The 23407-nt window shown below is 46.8% G+C and overlaps 1 protein-coding gene across 1 annotated transcript in view; it reads right to left on the minus strand.

The window, feature by feature from the left end:
• Positions 1 to 23407, minus strand: part of CDHR3 (cadherin related family member 3) — a 58797-nt gene that overhangs the window by 33527 nt on the left and 1863 nt on the right. Inside the window, 3 exon segments of the mRNA XM_087434795.1 lie at positions 7567 to 7664; positions 11136 to 11301; positions 16514 to 16716. Coding sequence (XP_087290921.1) covers positions 7567 to 7664; positions 11136 to 11301; positions 16514 to 16716 — 467 coding nt within the window.

The following is a 23407-nucleotide window of genomic DNA, read 5'->3' on the forward strand; positions in this document are numbered from 1 at the left end:
TGCCAAGGAGAGTCCTTCTCCCAGCCCTTCAAATTGTATAAGCACCTAAACAGTGCTCAAAAGCACGATGTTTAAATCCCAGCCTCCTGTCAACTCTCCAGTTCACAGCCTGGCAGCAATTGCCTAGGCCTGCAGCTACCTGCACACGGAGCAGCTCTGTTCTGTGAGCAGGGCCTTCCCTGCAGAGAATCCTCACACATCCATAGATCAGAGGCCCAGGCTGGCTGTGATGGAACACCAGGGTTTATAGAGCCAAGGGGGGCATTTACTGTATGCACCTGCATCAGGATGCCTTTCCACACGTGTTTTGAAATGCTCTAGGGAGATAGGACCCCAGTTCTGGTTGGTGCCAAACAGTGGAAGGTCTTGGGATGCAGAGATGACAGACAGGCCCCATTCTCCAAAAGCTTATGTTCAACTGAGGGAACACAGGAGGAAGATGTGGAGGAGGTGCTCCAAGAGGGGTAGGGTTAGGATGTGATGGGGACAGAGGAGGAGGACTCTTAGACCCGTCTGGAATATAAGAGTCATGAACTGGGGCAGTGGAGTTAAGTGCAGTGGCTTAACTTGTTCTACCACCTTCCAGCTGTGAAAGCTCGTGCAACAGAGTGATAATAACAGGGCACACCCATGGGGCGATCACGTGAAGTTCTAGAGCAGTGCCCGACACATGGTGAGCCCTCAATACACGTTAAGCTCTACTGTCCGGTTAGAATGTAAGATCCATGAGGGAAAGGGCTTCATTTTATCCACTGCTCTATCCCCAGCACCTAACACATAATCGATGCTCAATCAATATTTGGTAAATGTTAAATATTGGGGTTTTCTTCTTGCCTATTTCCCATCTGAGACCAGCTTAAAGGAATCTTAAAACCAAACAAAAAGGCAACAATAACAAAAATCTTGCCAAACCTCTTTAAAAATCTGTTTTAATTTGTTAATGCTAGACTTGGTTATGAAATCTTCTCCAGTTCTGCCTACAGTCTCAGCAAGGAAGGAAAAAGAAACAGCAGCAGACAGAAAGCATGGAGAACTGTGGAGCCAGAACATGGGGAATGTCTTTTTAACTTTTATTTAAGAGGCTGGTTTCCTGGAATCCTGATTTTTTTTTTTTTTCTTTCAGCGCCAAGCTAATTTCCTTTATCCCTGAACCTACGAGCTGGTGTTAATGGGAATAGCAGTACTTAGAAAGGAGATAATATCCATAGACTAAAAATATTGTGTCATGTGGCCATTTGCCAGCGACTCAGTAAAGCTTTCTGTAAAACCTGGCATTCTCTCCCCCTTTTAAAGGCTTGTTTAATCAAAGCTGCTCCCTTGATATTCATTCTTGGAAAACAGAAATTAAATAGAACGAAAAGCAACTGCAGCCCCTGTCTGCTCCAGTACTGGCTAAGAAAAGTCCTGAGTAATCAGATCAATTCGGTTAACAAATGCTTGTCAGACAAGCTCCCCAGGTTCCCTGCTGGGAATATTCCTCTACCACCACCCCAGGTTTCTCTATTTGCGGCCCCTTGGCAGCTCGGTTTGCTCATGGACACAAAAGCTTCAGTGTGGAAGACAACGAGCCCGTGCTTCCTGCCTCATTCACCCGTTACTGTGCCATGGGTGTAGGGAAAAAGGAGGGTGAGAGGGAGCTGGCTCAGTTTCCTGAAATGTCAGGCTCCCTGGGGAGGGCACGCCAGCTCCCAGTGGCTCCTGCACTGCAGCTGGAGTCACAGGCAGATAATGAATTCAACCTGTGCCGGTTTGCAGCCATCGGTTGCTTTCAGGCCTGCGATGGAATCAAGCAACAAGCATTCAGCCTTCTGTCTCCTAAGACTAGATCAGCCAACTTCCAGGGGCCAAGTTTCCAGAGGGAAGGAAAGACCCTTATTCCTCCCAAGTCCAGAGAGTGCCAAGGACTCTACAAGCCACTCAGAACGTGCCCCCCAAACCCACTCAGAAGGCCAACAGCACACAGCATCATCTTCCAACTGGGCTGTGGCAAGTTATAAATATGACGCCGCATTCCTATTATATTTTCCAGTGCAAGCTGAGTGTTTTCTAAAAGCCTCAATTCCTCTCTTTTCCCCTGTTCCACCCCTATCTCAGCTCAGGGTCGGGGTGGCGGGTGCCTAAGAGAAAAAAAACTCCTGTGAAAAGCCCATTGCAGGCCCTTTTGGTCTCAGCTTCTGCTGTGTTGTTAGGAGGGTGAGCTACGGGGGTTATGGGCAAGTATTTGAATGTTTTTCAGAAGAGGCACGTTTATAAACGCAAAATGCTATAGATACGTAAACCTTTACTGATGACGCTGCAGATCCTATCCTCTCATATTCTGTCACTCTTTTGCCATAATCAGCCTGGGTCCTGTTCTTTGATTCAAGCTTCACTAATCTTAAGGACAATGATCCCCACCTATTTAAGAAGTGCTTATCCCAGCACATGAACAGTTGTTAGTGGTGATGGATTTGGAGTGGGAATTGTCCAATAACACTGCTTTTTCCTTTCTTGAGCATTTTCACAAGAACCTGGAGTAGAACGTGTTTTGCAGAGATTTCTGGCGGTGGGGAGACGCCGGGGGCGGGGGGGTGGCGCTGAACCAGTGGTGTGTGTCCGTGTGCACACATATGTGTGTGGTGGCAGTGGAAGTGCATGAGGAACAGGAAGGGCGCTGTCACTCAGGAAAGAAAGGGCAGGACACTAAAGACAGAATTTGCCAGAACAGGGTAGAAGGGGCTGAGCAGAGTTGTGTGAGGAGACCTCGGCTCTCAGTAGAGTTACCGGCACAGGCAAGGGCCTCAGTTCCTTCCCTCATCCGGAAATAAGGGGCTGCTCAGTGGATCTGAAAAGTCCCAGCCAGCCAGGACCAGCATACGACAGTCACTTTATTCCCAGGGAGATCAAAAGGCACAACTCGCTGCCACTTCTTAGAGCCACGAGCAAGATGGAGGCCGAGAGAGAATTACTTCCTATGTTGCCCTCCCGGTAGCCCAGCTAGCAGCAAGGTTATTGCTCTTTTAATTTAATCCTTTGTCTGACCTGGTGAAGACAAAGCACATTTCACTTTATGCAAAAGTCCTTCCCTAATGGAAAGACCAAGAGAAAGCCCCTTAATGGAGGAATCGCTGCGCTAGATCACTTTGCCTCCAGCTGCGAAAATGATTAACGTCCTTCGAGTCCCCAAGGAGGCTTTGCTGCAGTCACAGTGGCCATTTCCAAGCAGAGGGGGAAGAGGGAGGGTAGGAGGGGGCTGGGTCCCATACAGCCTCCTTCAGCAGGTGGAGAAAGGGCAGGGGGAGGGGCCCTGGAGAAGAAATTCCAGTAAATATAATGATTCACACACAGACCTTCTTGCACATCTTTACGTTCTGAGCCCACTATTGACACATGGCTCTGAGCACCTGCTCTCAGTCACAACACAGAAGGTGCCCAAGGAGGGGGAGCTGACGCAGGATCTGAGCCTGCAACGTCCAGCACAGGAGCCACTAGCCACAGGCACCTGTGACTACCGAGTGTCTGCAATGTGGCTGGTCTGAAAGGAGAACTGTCAGTGTAAAATACACAAGGAATCCCAAGACCTACTGTGAAAAAAAGAATGTAAAATATCTTATTAATCGTTTTTATGTCAATTTTATGTTGAAATGATAACGGTTTGGATATATTGAATTAAATAAACTATATTAAACTTAATTTCACCTGTTTCGTTTCGCTTTTTTCATGTGGCTATGAGAACATTTAAACTTACATACGCAGCACTCATTTCTGGCTTGCAGTTCAGCCCTATTGGGCAGTGCTGGTCTGAACAGTGTACCTCCACATGCTTTTTCAGTTTCTTTAAAAAGAAGGGAGGAAATACCAGTGGTTTTGCATTCACCCCAATTTTAACACTATCTGTGTCACAGTTTCACTGCATTAAGCTGCATAAGAGTTGTAGGATTTGTGGTTTTAAAGGAGTTGGGGTTTCAAGAGATGTCCTAGAGGTATTTTTTTTTATTACTTTTTTTGTGAAGAAGATTGGCCCTGAGCTAACATCTGTGCCAATCCTCCTCTATTTTGTATATGGGACACCACCACAGCATGGCTTGATGAGCAGTGAGTAGGTCCTTGCCCGGGATCTGAACCTGTGAACACTGGGTCGCCAAAGCAGAGCGTGTGAACTTAACCACTACATCACCGAGCCAGCCACAAGGTATTTTTAAATTCATCCTTCCTCCTCTAGTTGCTGCCACAGCAAGGTGACTCCTGAAACCCACAAGTAAGATGACAGGCACAAACAACGCCTAGGGGGCTTCATGAACATGCTTCGGTGTTTTACTAAAGTCTGTCCTTGTTTGTCCAGTTCTGTGGTTCTCGACGAGTCGAGTACATCAGAATCACCTGGGAAGTGTGTGTTCCCATTCAGCATTCTGATGCAGAGTCTAGGTATCTGTGTTCTTCAAGGCAGCCTAAGTATGTTCTCATGCAGGGGACTAAACACCTTCTAAGAAACACTCATAAACCAGTGTTCCCAGACTTGCAGACCAGAAGAATCGCCCGAGGTATCTGTCAAATATACAGATTCCCAGGCCCACCCCAGACCCACAGAATCTGAAACTCCAAGAGAAGAACTTGGGAAGTTTGGCAGACGATGTCATGAAGTAGCTGTTCTCACCCTGGCTGTGCACGAGGTCACCCGGGGGCTTTAGAATCCTCACGTCCGAGGCCACACCCCAGGCCAATCACAGCAGACTCTTAGGGGGTGGGACACAGACATATGTGTTTTTTTTGTTTTTGTTTTGTGAGGAAGATCAGCCCTGAGCTAACATCTGCCAATCCTCCTCTTTTTGCTGAGGAAGACTGGCCCTGGGCTAATATCCATGCCCATCTTCCTCTACTTTATATGGGACGCCGCCACAGCATGGCTTGACAAGCAGTGCGTTGGAGCGCGCCTGGGATCTGAACCAGCGAACCCCCGCGCCGCTGCAGCAGAGTGCGCGCACTTAACCGCTTGCACCACCCAGCCGGCCCCAGACATTTGTGTTTTTAAAGTCCCTCCCGTGGTTTCAATTTATAGCCAAGGTTGAGACGCACAGGTTTGGTCAATAGCAAATTAACCCATCTCCGCTCTCCTGGTACAGAGCAAAATATGTCATTTAGTAGCGCCAAGCACCCAGAATAAAACGTCTAAGGACAAAGGCCATAATACGTTACTTCCTAAACTGTTACTACCTTTTCTAGACTGAGAAAGGTTGCTTCTAGATTATGTTCGCTGCTCCTGCAGGCTAGTTGTGCAGCTGTTGGTCCTAGCACAGGTGTTAAATACTCCATTAACACTTTCTGGGCAGCTTGCAGTACCCCCCTCCCCAAACAATTCCTAAACTCGCTGCAGCAGCCCGAGTCGCAGCCATCCGGCTCTGAGTCCCTGCAGCTGCACCCAGCCCTCTGTTGATGGCACTACATTTTCTGGTAAGGGAGCAACACCTGCTGTATTTGCTCCCCACCTGGGCTGCTTCCCTCCTGCTGAGAGGGTAACAACCTGATCTAGGAGGCCTTTTTAAAGGGGCCATCACCTTATTCCTTCTGCGTAATTTGGAAAGATATATTAAAAATGGAGATTTAAAAATAAATATTTTTCTTCACAGCTGGGATTCCTTCCACTTTGCCCCCACTGCATCTTGTGCAAACTTTATAGCAATTATCTTATTGAATTATAAGTATTTGGCATATGCGTGAATGCCTCCCGTCCAGACTGTAAACTTCTTGAGGTGAGCATGTTTTACTCATCTTTGTATCCAAAGTGTCTAATAGAAAGCCTGGCGCATGGTGGATTCTTGGTAAATGTTGAATGGACTAAATGTATAAGTGAGGCACTATACTTTGGGTTGCTGACCTAATGCCCATCCAAACTCCCTTTTCCTCTAGGCACCATGAAGCAACAGTGGCCCTAGGACAAGGTTCTGGCCAGTGAGAAGTACGCAGGAGTCCTTGGGGTAGGGCTTCCAGGAGCATCTAGCAAAAAAGGGACAGACTGCCCCCTTCATCCTACACCCCTTCTTGCTTCCTTTTTTTCTTCTTCCTGCCTAAAACTTAGAGGCAAAGCCTGGAGAAACAGCAGCTATCTTGTAATCATGAGGTGAACAAAAAGAGGGCAAAGCCAACACACTTTGGTTGGAAGAGCAGAAGGACGGAAGAGCCCAAGTTTCCGCCAGCAGCAGCTGTGCCCGCCCTGGGCCCACCTGCCTGCCTCTGGACTTCTTGTTAGGGAAGAAAAAAAATCCCACAACCTCCAGTGTGGTTAAGTTTTCTGTTATATTCAGGCACATTCCTAACTGATATAACAAGTACGTTATTAACAAGTATGTATTTAAAGTACCTAGTATTGCTCTTCTCACATAGTAGGACCCCATTAAGTGTTTGCATATTCATTCACTTATTCGTGCAAATCTTGAATGAATCTTTAATGAATGAGTGAATGAATGAATGACTTTTTTGGACAGAAGGACCATCTAGTAATAACAACAGACTATTCCCTAATTTAAGATGTGTCCAATAATCTCAAAACGGATTTGTTTCAGCCCCTGTAGACCATATTACATTGGTCCTGGAGTTTATTCCCAAGGCTCACTTCCTCCTGTTAGAAAAAGTTGTCCTGTTGAAACTGCAAATCAGGCAGCAAATAGCAGAAACAGCCTTCTGGTGTTACCAATTCCCCGAGTGTCATATTTCAACTAGTGGCTTCTCTGTAAGGCAGCGTCTGTAGGAGAGCTGCCTGCTCCAGGGTTAGTCAGGCAGGGTTAGCTTTGGGGTTTTTTTTTTCCTCCAACCTGGGCTGCCAGCTTCAGTGGGTGCACAAGGCCAGTCGATGGGCAGAGCTAGGGGCTGGGGCATCCATGTCCAGGGACAAGCTAAGTGGCTTTGTCACCTGAGGTTTGGTGGTTACAAGAGCTCCACTGGCAGCTCCAGTAAGGAAACTGATTAAAAAGGGGGAGAAGAGACATCTGTTGTCTTAGACTGAACCGTGAGGCAACTCCAGCCCAGGCTCCTGCTCTGTGGAATTCCTCTCCTGCTTTCCTCTATGGAATTCCTCCTGTTCTCTGGAAGTCCTGGGACTCTCTTTTAATTTTTTTTAAACTACGTTCCAAGCAACTTGGCTTCATCTCTTGCAAAGGATTGCTAATGCCTACCTTTGGGGTCTATATTTTAGGCTTTCTTTTAAAATAATATTGGATTTTTATCAGCTTAAAATTTTTAAAAATTGAGCAATTTTGATATGCTAGGCACCGTGTTAAAGGGCTTTACCTGCATCATCTAATACTCACAATCCCCTTACTGTGGTGGGTGCTATCATTCTTCCATTTTACGGGTGAAGAAATGGAAGCTCAGAGAGGTTAAGAACTCGTCCAAGATCACACAGAGCCATGAATCCCACCTGGAGTGTCTGTCTCCAGAGCCCCTCACCCACTCCCACCTCCCTGTACTCTATGCTCTGGCAGTGGACGGCGGGCTCCTCCACGCCACTGCCCGATCCCGCCCTGCCGAGACTCCGCGCTCCTGTGTCAAAGGCACACTGGAGAAGCCCGTCTTCAGTTTAACAAGGAGACTCACACTGAGGGGTATGTTTCGGCTTGTGTCTTCTGGATCGAAGGCCTTGACCTGGTAAATGAACCTAGGGTGTGTTCTTTCCACTAGGTAGAGGTCTTGACCTGTACCAGCATCCAAAATGGCATAGGAAACATTTTATTAGATAAAGCAAATGAGGAATTCCAAAACCAGGACAGCTGCAGACAGCCAAAGGGAACGACACGTATTGGCATGGTGGAAAGAGGGAAGCAATAATAAAGGCCGTGAGTAAGACCACTGGCCAACTTGTGTGAGTGGATCCATTTATGGGAATTAATAAAGGACCAGCGTTGGCCAAGCTGGTACCAAGTCTTCATGTATTTCCTCTGTGGAGAGGTGACCTAGTGTAAGGCTGTTTCAGGGGAGAGGCAGGTGATAAGGGCAGAGAGTTGGGAAGTAACCATGGGTAGAAACCTCTAGTGTGAGGCTGTTTCATGTTCCAGATTCACTTTAACCTGCAAATTCTTCCTAAACTGAGCTAAGGGGTGACCTTAGCTAAGATGCTAAGTGCACTTAGCATCTTAACAGAAATGGGTCAATGAAATGAAAGGCTTTATAGTGGAACAGAAAGGAGATGGAATGGTGGGGAGAGGGCTACAGAGGCTCAGGAAAGGGGCCAAACATTGGTTTCATCCACTTCAGAGTTCTTGGCTGTCAGGGGGAGGGAGGAGCAGGGAGTGCCACTTGGCACCACCAGCCCTCCTGAGGAGCCGCTGTGCTCTGCTCTGGCGTCTCTCCTTCTGAGAGACGACTGAGAATGTTCACATTTACTCCCTCTTTCTGGGGCACTGTGCTGAGGGCTTGTATGTTTTCTCCTTTAATCTTCATAAGAGCCTTATAAAGTAGCACCATAATGATCTCCACTTTACAAATGAGGAACCAGGCTTGGAGACATTATGAGATTGTCTCAGCCACTAAGCAATAGAATCAAAATTCGAGCCCAAGCCCTCTTACATCTGAGCTCGAGCTTTCACTCACCTTTATCGTTGCTCATGCTTTCATTCCAAAGAATATTTACTGAGTTCTCACTATGTACAAAGCACTGATCTACACATGGGGAAAACAGCACTTCACAAAACACAACACCCTGCTCTCATGGAGCTTGCATTCTGGCAGGAAGATACAGAAAATAAAATAAATGAGTAAATATGCGAATGTTAGTGAGCAATGTTACGGAAAAATCAGGGAAAGGAGTGTTCTGAGTTGGGTTACAATGATAAATAGAGTGATTATGGAAGATTCGATGACATGTGAATGGAGATTCTTAAAGAAATGTGAAGGAGCCATAGAGATAAGGAGGAAGGGGCAGAGGAAACAGCAAATGCAAAGATGCTGAGGTAGCGGCATGCCTGGGGTATTCACAGATGGGTGAGGAGGCCAAGACTGCTGCAGCAGAGGGGTGAAGGGGAGACATGTGGGAGTGGACATGGGTGAGGGGGCTACAAGCTTGCCAGATTTGATGGGGCCTTAAGGAGCTCTGGCTCTCCTTTTGAGGGAGATAGAAGTTCTTGTTGGGTTTTAAGCAGAGGAGGGCGTTAACGGGATCCCTCTGGCTGCCATATGGAGAAGAGACTGAAGCAGGCAAGGGCAGAGCAGGGAGGCCAGTTAGCCAGCCATAATCCAGGCGAGACATGATTAGTGGCTGGCGCCATGGTGATAGTGCAGATACTAGGGAGGGGTCGGATTCTGCATAGATTTAGAAGCTAGAGAGATTTCCTAACGGCTTTGATGTTGGGTATGAAAGACAGAGAAGAGTCAGGGATGACTGCAGGTTTTGGCCCAAGCAACTGGAAGGATGGAGTTGCCATTAACTAAAATGGGAAAGACACCAGAGAAGCAGATTTGGGCAGGGAAGGGGGAATGGAGTGGGAGTCAAGAGTTTGGTTTGGGGGCACATTAAGTTTGAGATGTCATGTTGTGACACCAATTCCAATGTAGGGTGTTTTTTTTCCCCACACTAACAAACAATTCTGCAACAACAGCTGGGTGTCCTACAATTCAACTCAATTCTGACACTGTCTACCCAGAGGTAGCATCAGATTACACAGGTTAAAGGCTCAGTCCTACAAGACTGCTCCCCTGCCTTCAGATGCCACTCACAAGTCCAGATTGTCACCCATGCTTCTGACCAACTGGCTACAGATTGAAGTTTCCCATGACCTCCTCCCCAGGTTCAATTATTTGCTAGAGCAGCTCACAGAACTCAGGGAAACATTTTACTTACTAGATTGTTGCTTTATTATATTTTTATTTTTAATTTTTTTGTGTGTGTGTGAGGAAGACCAGCCCTGAGCTAACATCCATGCCAATCCTCCTCTTTTTGCTGAGGAAGACCGCCCTGGGCTAACATCTGTGCCCATCTTCCTCCACTTTATGTGGGACTCCGCCACAGCATGGCCTGACAAGCGGTGTGTTGGTGCACACCCGGGATCCGAACTCGGGCCGCTAGCAGCGGGAGCGCGCGCACTTAACCGCTACGCCACAGGGCCCGCCCTGTTGCTTTATTATAAAAGGATATAACTCAGGAACAGCCAGATGGAAGCGATGCATAGGGCACAGTATAGGGAAAGGGGTGCAGAGCTCCCACACCCTCTCTGAGAGCACCATGTTCCCTGAATCTCCACGTGTTCGCCAACCCAGAAGCTTTTGGGTTTTTAGGGAGGCTTCATTACATAGTCACAATCGATTAAATCATTGGCCATTGGCAACTGAACTCAATTTAACTCAATCTCCAGTCTCTCTCCCCTCCCTGGACATTGGGGGTGGGACTGAAAGTTCCCAATCACATGATTGGTTCCTCTGGTGGCCAGCCCCCACTCTTAGGTGAGGTCCAGAATTCACCTCATTAACACAACCTGAGAAAACTTTATCACTCTGGTCACTTAGGAAATCCCAAGGTTTTAGGAACTCTGTGCCAGGATTGGGGTTGAAGACCAAATATATATTTCTTACTATAAATCACAATATCACAGATGTCTATTAGACATCCAAATGGAGATGCTGGGAAAGATAGCTGTATACTTGAGTCAGGAGTTCAGGGGAGAACCTGGACCCAAACGATAGACTTGGGGGTTGTCCGTAGTATATGGATGGTGTTCAAAGCCATGAGCCTGAGCAAGATCATGTAGGAAGTCACCCTATGCTCCAGTCCCTTGTATTGTCCCTATTCTGTAGCAGACCCCGGACACACACTGCCCTCAAGGTGTCAGTGTCCATGAGGAGAATGAGCAAGTCAGTCAATGACTGCAGGACACAGTGAGGAGCCTATAGGGGGCTCAGCCAAGCTTCCTCCAGAACGATCCACTTGAGGTTCCCCAGCCTTGGTTTCTTCCCCAAGTCAGGGAGAGGCCCAAGAGAAACCATGCATGTGAAGGGCTTTGTAAACTGTTGTGAGTCCTGGGTGGGAGGACATTTCATCTATTCCCTGCTCATTAAGCAGCTGCCTTTTCCAGGGAAACAGCTGCTTATTTATTTACTTCTCTGTTGGCTCTGTCCCCCAGGGTCCTCCCTGATGCCACCGTCTGGGCTGCATTGCCAACCCTGGGGGATCTTACCTCTTGCCTAGTTGCCTTGAAACTGAGGCGGCTCATTCACATCTGTTGCCTGGACAGTCAGGACCTGCAGGTCAGTGACACCAACGTCATCCTGAACATAAATCTGCAAATCAAATATGTTTGGTCCTGTTTCAAAATCCAGTTGTTCCTTCCCAGTGGTGACAACCTAAAAGCACATGCAGAACTCTTGGTGACCATGTGAAAGAAGATCTGTGTTGTATGCATACATTTTGCACAGGGATATTACTAGGAAGGAAACAACCAGCATCCTGGAAACCATCGTCCACTCACTGTCAGAGGAACTGGTTATTTTGCCTTAGACCTTCCAACACGAGCCCCATGACACTTCACTAAAGGGACTCCTGCATGTGATGCTGCTTTTCATAGGAAAGAAAAATATTCAGCAGACATCTGGTTCCATCGACTGGAGATGAAACCTATCAGGACTTGGAATAGGCTTCTAGACAAGTCCCTTAGCAGTGGTCCATGGTGGGAGGGCCCTGCTGAGGCTAACTGGAGGCCAGTCTGTGACCTCTCACATCAATACACACATCCCCGCCACCAGCTTAGCCTGTGGAGCTCCCAGAAGGCCCAGAGCCCTTTGGGACATCAAAGACTAAATTTCACAAATGTTGTAATTATGCTAATAGGACCTTTTGGTTATTAACATGACTGGGGCCAGGCAGTGCAGTTTTCAGTATCCTGTAGTGAGAAGAGCACTTAGCTCCAATCTCATTTCCACCACTGGGAACTTCTGTGTGACCTTGGGAATGTCCCTTTCCCTGATTTTGTTTCCATACAATTATAATTAGGTAAATAATTCTTGCCCCAGTTAAACAGCGGAAGCATAACACAAGGTATTACAACAAAGAGCTAGATCAGGGTACTGTGGAAAATCAGGGGGAAAAGTTCATTGTGAGCTGTGTTTAGTCAGGGGAGGCTTCATGGAGGAGGTGGTGGGTATTGTGTTTGACTTTGCAAGATCTGGGTTGGTTAAGAGAAGAGAGGATGGCCACTGATGTGAATGAGTGTGTGCAGTGGAGGGAGAACATATGGAGGAAAGTTGAGAGGGAAAACGAGGTAGTCTTGTCTCCGCCCATGAGCAGGGTCAACCCAGTATCCACATAAGTGGAGATGACCCATCTTTATGCTTGGCATGCAGTAGGTGAGAGGCAGTGTAACATAGTGGTCAAGAGCGTAGACTCTGGAGCCAGACTGACTGGCTTTAAAGCTCAACCTTCCCATCACTTAACCTTTCCATGCCTCAATGTCCCCATCTGTGAAATGGGATAATAATAGCACAGTGTTGTTGTGAGGATTCAAAGAGCTACTCCTTGGAATACTTAGGTCACTGTCTGGCACTGAGCAAGCACTCAGCTGACGTTTATTATCATTAGATGGTAAAAAAACTGTTTAGTGAGTGAATGTCACCAGAGCAGCCCTGTGTCTAGAAGGTCCACTCTGTCTCCTGATTTATCCCCTAGCTTCCTGCTAAGCCCACAGCCCTCTCCTGCACCCTGATCTTGCACAGATCCTTTCCCACCACATACCTACTGACAGCCCCTTCTCCTCGGGAACAAGCTCTAACAATGAAAGGAAGGAAACAGAACAGTCAAAAAGGGTCCAAAGTGTTATATCTTGGAACCAAAGGAATTGGGTTGCTATCAACACAAATGGAAAAGTTGTTTTTTGTTGTCGTTACCAGCATTTATTAAATGTTTATGTGCCGGGCTCTTGCTGAGCGGTTTTGTGAAGTATTTTGTTGAATCGTTGCAACAACCATAGGTTGGTAAAACTTCCCACCATCTCACACAAAAAGAGACTAGGACAGGGAGGGAAAGAACTGTGAAGGGCACAGCTGGGAGTGATGGAGGCTTGATCTGGTTGCAGGCAATCTGGCCGCAGAGCTTTGGTGAAAGACAATGTCTTTGGTTTCAAGTATGTCGAGTTTGAGGTTGTTCTGGACAAGGCTGAGCAAATTCGCAGGGTCCGCACTGCGCTTGACAGTAGATGAGGAAAGAGAGGAGGCAAGCTCAGAGATGGGCAAATGAAAGAGGGGCAGGCTGGGCCTCCACACGACTTAGGAGAGCTCCTGTCTGTGCAGCTGCTGAGCTCGGCAGTCATGCCTACCAGCTTCTCAGAGCTCACCTTCTTGGTGCTGCTCCAGGAGAAAACCCCTTGACCAACGATTAGCCACATGGGCCGAATGAGGCTCTGACGTCTGTCTCTCTTGCTGGGCAACAGTGAGCCAGCGCAGCGTGGGGGCTATAAGCGAGTCTTCATGGGGCCAGCCTGCCTGATCTCAAATCTCAAGCCTTCTACCAATTAGCTATATGAACTTAGGCAAGGTGCTCAAGCTCTCTGCCTCAGTTTCCCCAACTTTAATTTGCAAATAATAATGGTATACCACTTCATAGCATTGTTATGAATGAATTTGTGAATGAATGAATTCACAAAATGATCGGAGAATTCCTGGCATATGGTAAATGCTCCATAATGTGAGCTGTTATCATCATCATCATCATCATCATTATTATTATTAATCCTCCTCACCCCACCCCCAGAAGTCCCAGCAGCTATGTTTGAAAGCAGAGAGGCCTGGCTTCTGGCATGATTTGGAGGTCACCCTCAGAAGCCTGGCATGACTGAGTCCCAAAGCCAACGCTGACCAGACCTCTGGGCCAGAGACCCAAAAACCTCATCACTAGACTTGTCGTCCTGCAGAGTGTCAAAGCTGCCCACGGAGGAGCCAGGTTCTGCCGCAGAGATGGCGTGGTGGTATTCCGAAGGAGTGGCTCTTGTGAGCAGTGTGGGGTGGAGAATGGGATCTTCCTGGAGGGGATGGTTGATGATACTGGGTAGTTTCTGGGCAGAAGCAACCAATTCTTAAGAACAGCTTCAGGATTTGTGACCCTTGGCCCGTCCTAGTATCAACACAGGGTCCTGGGCAGCTGCAGGCTGTAGTGCCAGGAGGGCACAGCACTGAGACAATATGCTGAATGCTTGAGCCTAGACCAGTTAAGGAGCTAAGAAATTCTCCATTTCTAGAGGTTATGAATGGGATGAAATTCTTCCTTGACTGACAGCCCTGTTTAAATCACATGGAATGTGAGAAGGGCAGGTCCCATAGAGAAGGATTTGGGGGCTCACCACAACAGCAGTAGATATGCATGGTAATGTAGGAGAAAGAGCCTGAGAGTGGGAGTCAGAAGACCTAAGTTAAGTTCTGATTTCATCCTTTATGGCTATGTGATCTTGGACAAATCAATTAACCTTGCTGTGTCTTTATCTTATTTCTAAATTCTATTTCTTATTTCCATTTTTTAATTTCTTTTATTAAAATACAAATTTAAATAGCGATAATATCAATGTTAGTAGTAACAATCAAGAGACCAGGACATGAATGTGCTTTAGAACCTCTGTAAATTTGAAGCAGCACAGTCAACATCATTATTAAAAGCAATAGACTATAGAGGCTGAGAATGAGAGCTCTCAAGTGGAAACAATCCAAATGCCTGTCAACTAATGTATGGATAGACCATATGTGGTCTATCCATACAGTGGAATATTATTCGGCCATAAAAAGGAAAAAAGTACTGATCCATGTTACGACATGGATGATCCTTGAAACTTTATGCTTAGGTGAAAGAAGCCAGTCATTAAAGACCACATATAATATGATTCCATTCATATGAGGTGTCCAGAATAGCCAAATTCATTAAGACAGAAAGTAGACTGGTGGTTGCCAGGGATTGGAGGCATAGGAGACAGGGGAGTGACTGCTAATGGATTTGAGGTTTCATTTTGGGGTGAAGAAAATGTTCTAAAATTAGATTGTGGTGATGGTCTGTGAAGATAGTAAAATCCACTGAATTGTACACTTTAAATGGGTGAATTGCATGCTATGTGAATTATATCTCAAGCAAGCTGTTTAAAAAAACAGTGAGAGCTCTAAAGCCAGGCTGCCAGGTTCCAGTTTCAACTCAGCTACCTAATAGCTTGTGCAACCCAGGGCAAGTTACTTAACCTCTCTGTTACATTCTGCTTCATTTCCCCCATCTGTAAAAAGGGGGTAATAACACAAATAAAATCATCGGATAGTTTTGAATATTACAAGGGCAAACACAGGTAACGCCCTTTCAACAGTGTCAGACATGTACCACATGCTCTCTAAGTGCAAGCAATTGGCAAGGCTGATAGAACAGACCAGCAGCAACTGTGAAAGAGGAGCCAGATGTCAGGGGAGCAGGTAGAGAGAGCAGGTAAGCCACAGAACCAGCATCTGGGGCCCGAGAACGTACACTGGATGCTGAGGGGAAGAATGCCGAATGCGTGCTCCTTACATACCAGAGTGCCCACCCTGGGGGGCTGAGAACATCAGATGCCTGAGCTCTGGCCCTCAAGTTGTGGATTCCACAGGTCTGCTCTGGGGCCCGGATATGCACGCTTTTTACAAGCTCCCTTAGTGACTCTAATGATCAACTGGGTTTAAGAACACCTAGTGCACACCTCAGGGAGGCAACCAAGCCTAGACCAAGCAGGCTGGGCCCACTGGGTCCCATGAGAACACCAGGGCAATGGCCGTCGGGACCGGGGCAGGGCTGATGCTATCTGTAAGAGGGCTTACGCCAGTTGAGGAAAGGGGTAGGGGTGGGGGATACTGAAGTATAAGGAGGTCCAGATACCTGGACCCTAAAGACGTCCTCAGAAGGCCTCTGAGGTTACCAGGGGAAAAGAGGCAATGAGCAGGTTTGTCCTGCCTAAGGAGAAGTGACGACTTTGGAAAAGACTGAAATGATCAATGAGAAAACAGAGCAGAGGTGGCCTGGCTCTTGAATGTGCATGACTGGGTCTGCATTATCCAAGAGGAAACATCCACACAGTAGAGCTGGCCATTTAGGTTGATATTTTCACTAAGGGTGTGTTCTTCCAGGTTAAATAAGTCTCTTGGTCGATTTCCTGCTGCCAAATCACAGGATCATAGAAGAGCAGAATCACCAGACACAGATTCATCAGGGCCCGGCTTTTAAGGAGGTCAATACTCAACTATCCCACCCAAAGAATTTAGTCACTGTCAGCACACCTAATACCTGTTCTCAGGTGAGGGTGGTGGGCGATAAGAAACAAGCCTTCTGTGTGTAACAAATTGAGTATAATGTTCATTTGGACTGGATTAAGTAGAGAAAAGTCCAAAGGCTACAGAGGCATCCAGCACAGAGGGCTCTAGGATGCCCCAAACAGGACTTCTGGATCTTACAAGAAGGGGAATGAAACCAGGGAAAGAGGAAGAAATGATCACTGATCTAGAATCCTATCCACCTCCGTCTTCAGGACCCCTCTTGGCAGACAACATGCATTGGGAGTAAGATGGTGGTTACCTGGAAGTCAGTGCCTGACAGCCGGTTCACCCTGAAGGCTTCAGTGAGGGGACTTGAGTTGATGATCCGGGGAAACCCTGGGATCACAGGTGACAGTGATACTGACAAATTCGCAGAAAACTTGTGCACTGAAGTCCCAGGTGGAGAGTTCTCTGCCACATTGCTCGTAGCAGGCAAGTGGATGAGGTGTAGCACCTCTCCCCCTGCGGATTTACAAAGGATGCAAAACGACATGAACACGAAGCCTTGTGCTGGGAACAGGCACTTAACAGCTTTGTCTGCGACTTCAATTCGTAACTCAGGGCAACAATGAAACCTGGTCACTCCCCAAGAACAGACAGTCTTGCCAAGAGTCGGAAAGGGAATGCGAGATTTTCTCGGAGCCAAGAAAACAACCACCACCAAACAGCCATGAAATCTGCTCCCGTCATTCTGTAAAGAAAGCTGCTGCTTTTCTCTTGTCTTGCTGCTTTCCTTCTCTCATCTCCCTACTTCCCTTCTCTCTTCTCTCAGTCTTGATGAAGAGCCAGAGAAGGAGAAACATGAACCTTAGGAGACAGACGCCCACTTGAAGGACCTAGTCTGGCCATGACATCCTCTCTCTTAGAAGGACCTGGTAGTCTACTAGAGTTGATTTTCCTTCTCTGTGTCAGTGTTTGCTTCATGAAGTCACCTGAGAACTTAGATTACTTGACTGGAGAGCTCTGAAACCAAGGCAGATCTCCCCACATCCATGAGTAATCTCAAGGATGATTGTTTGTTATTATTGAATGCTACGGGCATCATGTAGAGAGTCAGTCAATACTTCCTGATTGAGAGATTAACTCCCGTTTCACAGAGAAGGCCTGTGAACTGCCTTGGACCGCGTTATAGACAGGGAATTTTACAACTGAAGAGCAAGTGTGTTTCTTCCAGGAAAGCCTTCGGACATTCTAAGGCCTCCTTGACACTCTGCAAGACTTCGCCATGACAGAGGAGAGCAACAGGTCATATTCTTTCATAATGATGGTCACTATAGGGGGTTGAATACTGTCCCCCCAAAAATTCGCATCCACCCAGAACTTCAGAATGTACCTCATTTGGAAATAGACTCTTTGCAGGTGTAATTAGTTAAGAAGAGGCCATACTGGATTAGGGTGGGCCCTAAATCCAACAGCTGGTGTCCTTATAAGAGGAGGACAGGACACTGAGACACACACAGAAGGAAGAAGGCCGTGTTATGACAGAGGCAGACATTGAAGTGATACATCTACAAGCCAAGGAATGGCGAGCAACCTACCAGAAGCAAGGAGGTAGGCATGGAACAGATTCTCCCCCAGAGCCTCTAAACAGAACCAACACTGCTGACACCTTCATTTCAGATTTCTGATCGCCCAAACTCTGAGAAAATAAATTTCTCTTATGTTAAGCCATCCAGTTTGTGTTAATTTATTATGACAACCCTAGGAAATTAACACAATTACCATTTGTTCCAAATAAGTGCATTGCAAAATCCTTTCTCTCATTTGCTCTTCAAAACAATCCTCTCAGATAGTATTAATATCGTCATTTTACAGATGAGGAAACTGAGCTGAAGGACACACAGTGAATAATAGATAACACAGCCAACGTTTACATTGAGGGCCTACTTCTCAGCCAGCTTCCTGATCTTGGCTACCATTAGCCATTGGGGCACACCACCCGGAACGGGAAGAGGTACAGGAGGGACAGAACCTGTCCTACTGAAAGGGGTAAAATTTCTAGAAACAAACAAGCCGTGGAAAAATGTTGCATTTTGTAAGAGGATGTTTTTATTTTAAATGTGGCGGGGGGGGGGGGTGCATAAGACCAAATAGAAATGTAGGAAAAATTGTAATATAAGCACATTCCTTGATACAAGCTTTCATAAATCCAAAATCATCTTATTTAGTTTGGAGACTAAAATGCATTATGCATAAGTTATTTTTACTTGCAGAATTATCCAGTTTTATGGACAAAGACTGTACAAGGACTCAGAAATATCAGAACAGCTGAGGTTTAGGATGTGAATACAAATAGATTTTTTAAATCTATTGAAATTGACTTTAATGTTATAGCATTCTTGTGACAAAAAACCAGGAGCAAAATAATATGCTTGGAGTATTTAGAGGCAAAAAGTTCCCCAAAATAGTTTTTCAAAATGAGCAAAATAATCAAATGCTTTGGTGGGTTGGGTCTTTTAGGCATAATCCCCTCATGCCCTCTTTTCCCAGAACTGAAAATCACCAGGGGCCCCCCAACCCCAAGCTGTTCATGACAGTGTTTCCTGACTGTTCAGCAGGACAAGACAGTCATAAGCAAAACGAAAGGTTGGCAATTTGTCTCAAAGGACCCCCCACCTTCTTTTGCCCCCTCCCACCCAACCCAGTGACCTGTGCCCCTCTAGCCAAGAAAGATGGAAGCCTCTATCCATATTTAAGCAAAGATATAACTCACTAGGTTCTTCTCAATAATAGCCCAATTTAGATAGTGCCCAGCCCAAATGAATAGACAGAAATAAGTACCCATGCGCCTTTACTCAGCACTTACTCACCAGGCATCATGCTGGCTGCTCTACTGTCTGATCTCATGCGCTCTCAACACAATCCTATGATGAAGGTATTGCTGTCGCCATTTCACACACCTGAGATTACACACTAATTAAGCGGCCTTGGTGGGCTCTCGCCACATGGTGAGCCTTGTGGATAACAGACTTCACGTACTTACTGCAGACAGTCAGTCATGTGATACATCATGGTTATTCTATCACCTGGCAACAGTACAGCAAGATGGTGCTGGGGGTTGGTAAGAAACTGGACCCTCGACCCAGACATTAGAGCTGAGTGATGTGATCTGTGAGAGACTGTTTTTGGAATAACATATGGAATTGTGCTGGAACATTAGCTTGGTGTGGGCTCAGATGTGAGAGGCGTGCTAAGTCCGGCCCAGGACTTTCGACAGCCTCTCCCTGAACAGGCAGATTACCATGGCCACCAGCCTTGGTATGTCTCCTCGGGGGACTGTGGAGGCTAGAAAAGCTGTGCTCCCCAAATGTCCCCAAGCTGACAGTTCCCAGTTTGCTTTGCTGGGAGTGTATCCATTGATTTCTGTGTTAAATATAACTTGGATAAGCCCTGGGTTTGAGAGACTAATTCCATGAAAGAACCAGCCTCCCAATCCAAGGCATCTGACTCCAAGGACAGGGCTCTTTGCATGGCTCCATGCTGCCTCCATATATTTATAGAGCTTTCCGCAGTCCTCCTTGAATGGTCACATTTCGCATGGCATGAGGGAGATATTTTGGAGGGAGAAATGGATATATCTAGTGCCCCTCAAGCAATTTGTGTTGGGAACTGCCTGTTCCATGGACGGATAAAGCCAGACTGTGTCCTTGGATATGCCCTTTCTGCTGACATTCTTGCTGGAGATGTTCTGCTCTTCATCTGGTGGCCTCTCTTCCCAGGGCAAGGTCATGTATGCCAGGGTCATGCAACTGAATCCTAAAAACTTTGGGGCAGGTGATCGAGGGACACTGATAAGAAAGCTGGCCAAACTGGGATCTCCCAACTCTTAGTTTAACACCCAGCTCCTCCAGCTCCCTTGCTGTTAAAAAAGTAGAAGTAGCAGTAGTAATAGCAATAGTAGTAATAATAATACTAATTAGTGGCTAGGGTCCTCTACCTTAAAAATAGAGCATTAATAAAACAAAAAATTCACTAAATGTACAACCCATTTATTATACGGAGAAGTCTAAGGGATGTGTCCAAAGGCACCAGCTAATCAGTGGCAGAGGGAAGGTTAGGAGCCAAGGGCCAGCTCTCCCTAAGACGTTACGCATTTGCCTTCCGAGGCTGGTCTTTCAAACTTTCTTTGGTGGTCTGCGTGCTGGAAAGCAAGAAAGAGGCTTTAATGGAATTTGACTTACACATGCATCTTAATTAAGAATCAAATTAGAATTGCTTGAAGCATACACTTTGAAAAGAAAAAGCATGCCAAGATTTATGATCAGGCACTGAGCCCACTGAAACATCTCACTTGTGGTTGAGATCCGCATAGATGATGTGCCCACTTGCTTCCAAATGAGCAAAATCACTGCCTTGCCAGAAATGGACCAACGAGGCCCGTCCCGGGAGCCTGTGTTGGAATAAATAAGGCCTCCACAGCCTCAGTTACAGGGGAGGAAGCTGGCCACCCTGGGCCTCCGACACCAGTGATGATGTGGTTCAGGGATGTGGGGCGATGCCATCATCTCTCTCCGGGGATGCAGCTGCTCTAGCTTACAGCTATGCTTTCAATATCCAGGGCAGTGCTTGCCTGAGACTGTCACTCAAGAAATACCTCTTCATTCTCTCCAGTAACTAATCGAAACGGTGAAAGACATCAGAGGAGTGAAAGACATCAGAGGAGTGCTGTGATAAGAGCAACTTGCTTCAAGTTTGAGCCTTGCCACTACGGGACTGTATGACCTTGAGCTGGTCCCTTCTCTGGGGCCCTCTGTCAACTGTCTCTCTCAGGGCTGTGGTGCTACACTAGCAGTGGCCATTAAACAAGGGTCAATTACTAAAGAAGACTCACAGGACCCAAATGAGAATGCTTACAGATCTATAGTTTATTACAGAAAAAGGAGGCATCCCAGCTGAAGGCTGCCTCATAGCATAAGGACCGGAGAGGCCAGGTACCAGCTGCTGTTGTCCTCTTTTCCCTAAGGGCCATGACAAAATGCACTTGCTCAGATCAGGAACCACTGTCCTATCTACTAACACCTTGGAACCAGGGAGCCCAAAATAGAGTCTCTGTGGAAATTTCTATATTCTGCTGGTCATGTAGGCACCGTCTTGTTACGTAACCAACCTCAACAGCAAAGCCCTCCAAGGGTCTCACCAAGACCAGGCACAAGCCATCCATCTCACTGTTATCAATAAACCATGCAAACAGACCGGTACAAACCGTTCCCAACCTCCCAGGACCCACGGTTACAAAGCAGCACTATTACTCAGCATGCTTTGTGCCTTGACCAGGGGTCAGTTCTGTGCAGAAACTTTAGCAAAGCAGCCAAGGCTAATTCCAGGCCTGCTGGAATTCTCTCACACAGCACAGGTACTATATAAGTAAATGCATGTACTAGATAAACTATAAAACATTATAGAATGTTGTTGTTTCAATACATGCAATGTCTTCCTATGTCTTTAATTTCCACAGTGTATGGGATGGGGCGCTCACCCCTTTGAGGGCACTGGTCCATGCCAGGCAAGGCTAATAAAAGGGAGCCCTTAGTAGGACACAGAAGAAAAGATGGTGACGCTACTAGTGATTCTGTAAATTACACTAGGTCGCAATTAGCAAGAGAAAGGTGTTTGTCTTGAAGCATCACTCTGGTGTTAGCCTGAGAAGGGCTGGTTTCTTGCAAACCTCTTCCAACTCCACAGAGGTAGAAACGCAGATGGATTCCACAGACTGAGTGCTTGAGCTGGAGGGGAGAGGAAGACAACCAGGTTGCCACGGGAAAGGAAGAGGGAGGGAGAGCCAAGAGGAGGGATGGCCTTTTGCTCTTTTGAGGTCGACTCTAAACAGGAAAGTGACATGACAGAAAAAGCAGAAACCTTTTGCAACGTTCTTTGGACCCCATATAGGGGATTAATCAGCTGACAGAAAGACTTTCTGGAAATGGACTGCATTTTCCTGCCTTTTCAAATGAGGAGAGCATTAAGAAGGGTTGCACCTAGTTCCTCAAGGAGCAGAAGACACTGAATCTTGGGCCTCTTTTTGATTTCCCGACACTGCCTAGCAGAGGGCCAGGCCCAGGTGGCAGGCTTGGGAGGACTTCCTGGAGAGACCTGGGATAGCCTCATGCCTGGGGCTTGGTAGACAAAACTCAGGTTGGTGGGCCTGGTACCTTTTCATGTTCATGCGGACCTCCCAGCCAAGGAACCCTTCTTTCATTAAACATCCTGGCAGTCTTCATTTCCATACGACTAATACAAAAGCTAGTTCCCTGGAAGCTTTCTCAAAATGTAGACAGCTTCAGTGTGCAGTGGATTTAAGTACCCGGAGGGGCCCTTGCTAGGTCCTCCATCTTCCAGGAGTGATATGTGGTCCTTTGGCACTGATGGAGCAAGAAGACTGCTTTGTCTCAACTCTTCTCCACTGCTACAGTTGGGAGACTTGTCTAGTTTACGTTCACATGAGACCTTCCTTTGTAAGCCGCTCTTGGAACGGGACACTATAGCGTCCCCAAAAGAAACTGCTTCCTTTCTCTCATCTTAATAGGAGGTGCAGAAGACAGAAGCTAATTTAAATGCCAGTATTAAACAGGCAGAAGATCTAAATTTCTGTATGTAGGGGCTATCAGTAAGCGTGGAAAAAAAAAAAAAAAACAACAGACCCAAAAAGGGATAATGATCAACAAAAACAACAAAAATTTTGGGATATCCTGTATGAATGTGGCACTCAGGGACCACAGAGCAATCAGAGATAAGAAACCCGTTATTGCAGGGCTGACATTCCAGTCGAGGAGACAAGACAGACACGTAACAGAGGAATTATAGAATGATAACTCACGTCGCCTTTTGTTGGGCAGTTATTCTGTTAGGCACTGTCCTAAACCCTTGGCATGCATTCCACCTGCAGGCAAGGGGAGCTCCAGGGTGCAGCGGAAAGAGCCCACCAAGAGCTGGGGCAATCCAGGAAGGGTCCATGGGGGAGGTGGGGCTTGAGTTGGGCCTTGGAGGATGCATAGTAGTTAGACCAAATGAGAGGAAGGGAATACTGGAGCCTGTTACTTCACGTGAGATTATTATGGTGATGCCTGCTTCCAGTATCCTGAAGGCAGGTACTATGTAGCTGTCCAGCCCTCCCCACTGTCCTATGTGGTCCTGGTGTTCGAGAGCAAGCGTAAGG

Source organism: Ceratotherium simum, chromosome 1 (genome assembly GCF_057802395.1).
Source record: "Ceratotherium simum simum isolate JZ-2026a chromosome 1, ASM5780239v1, whole genome shotgun sequence".
NCBI classification, from domain to species: Eukaryota; Metazoa; Chordata; class Mammalia; order Perissodactyla; family Rhinocerotidae; genus Ceratotherium; species Ceratotherium simum.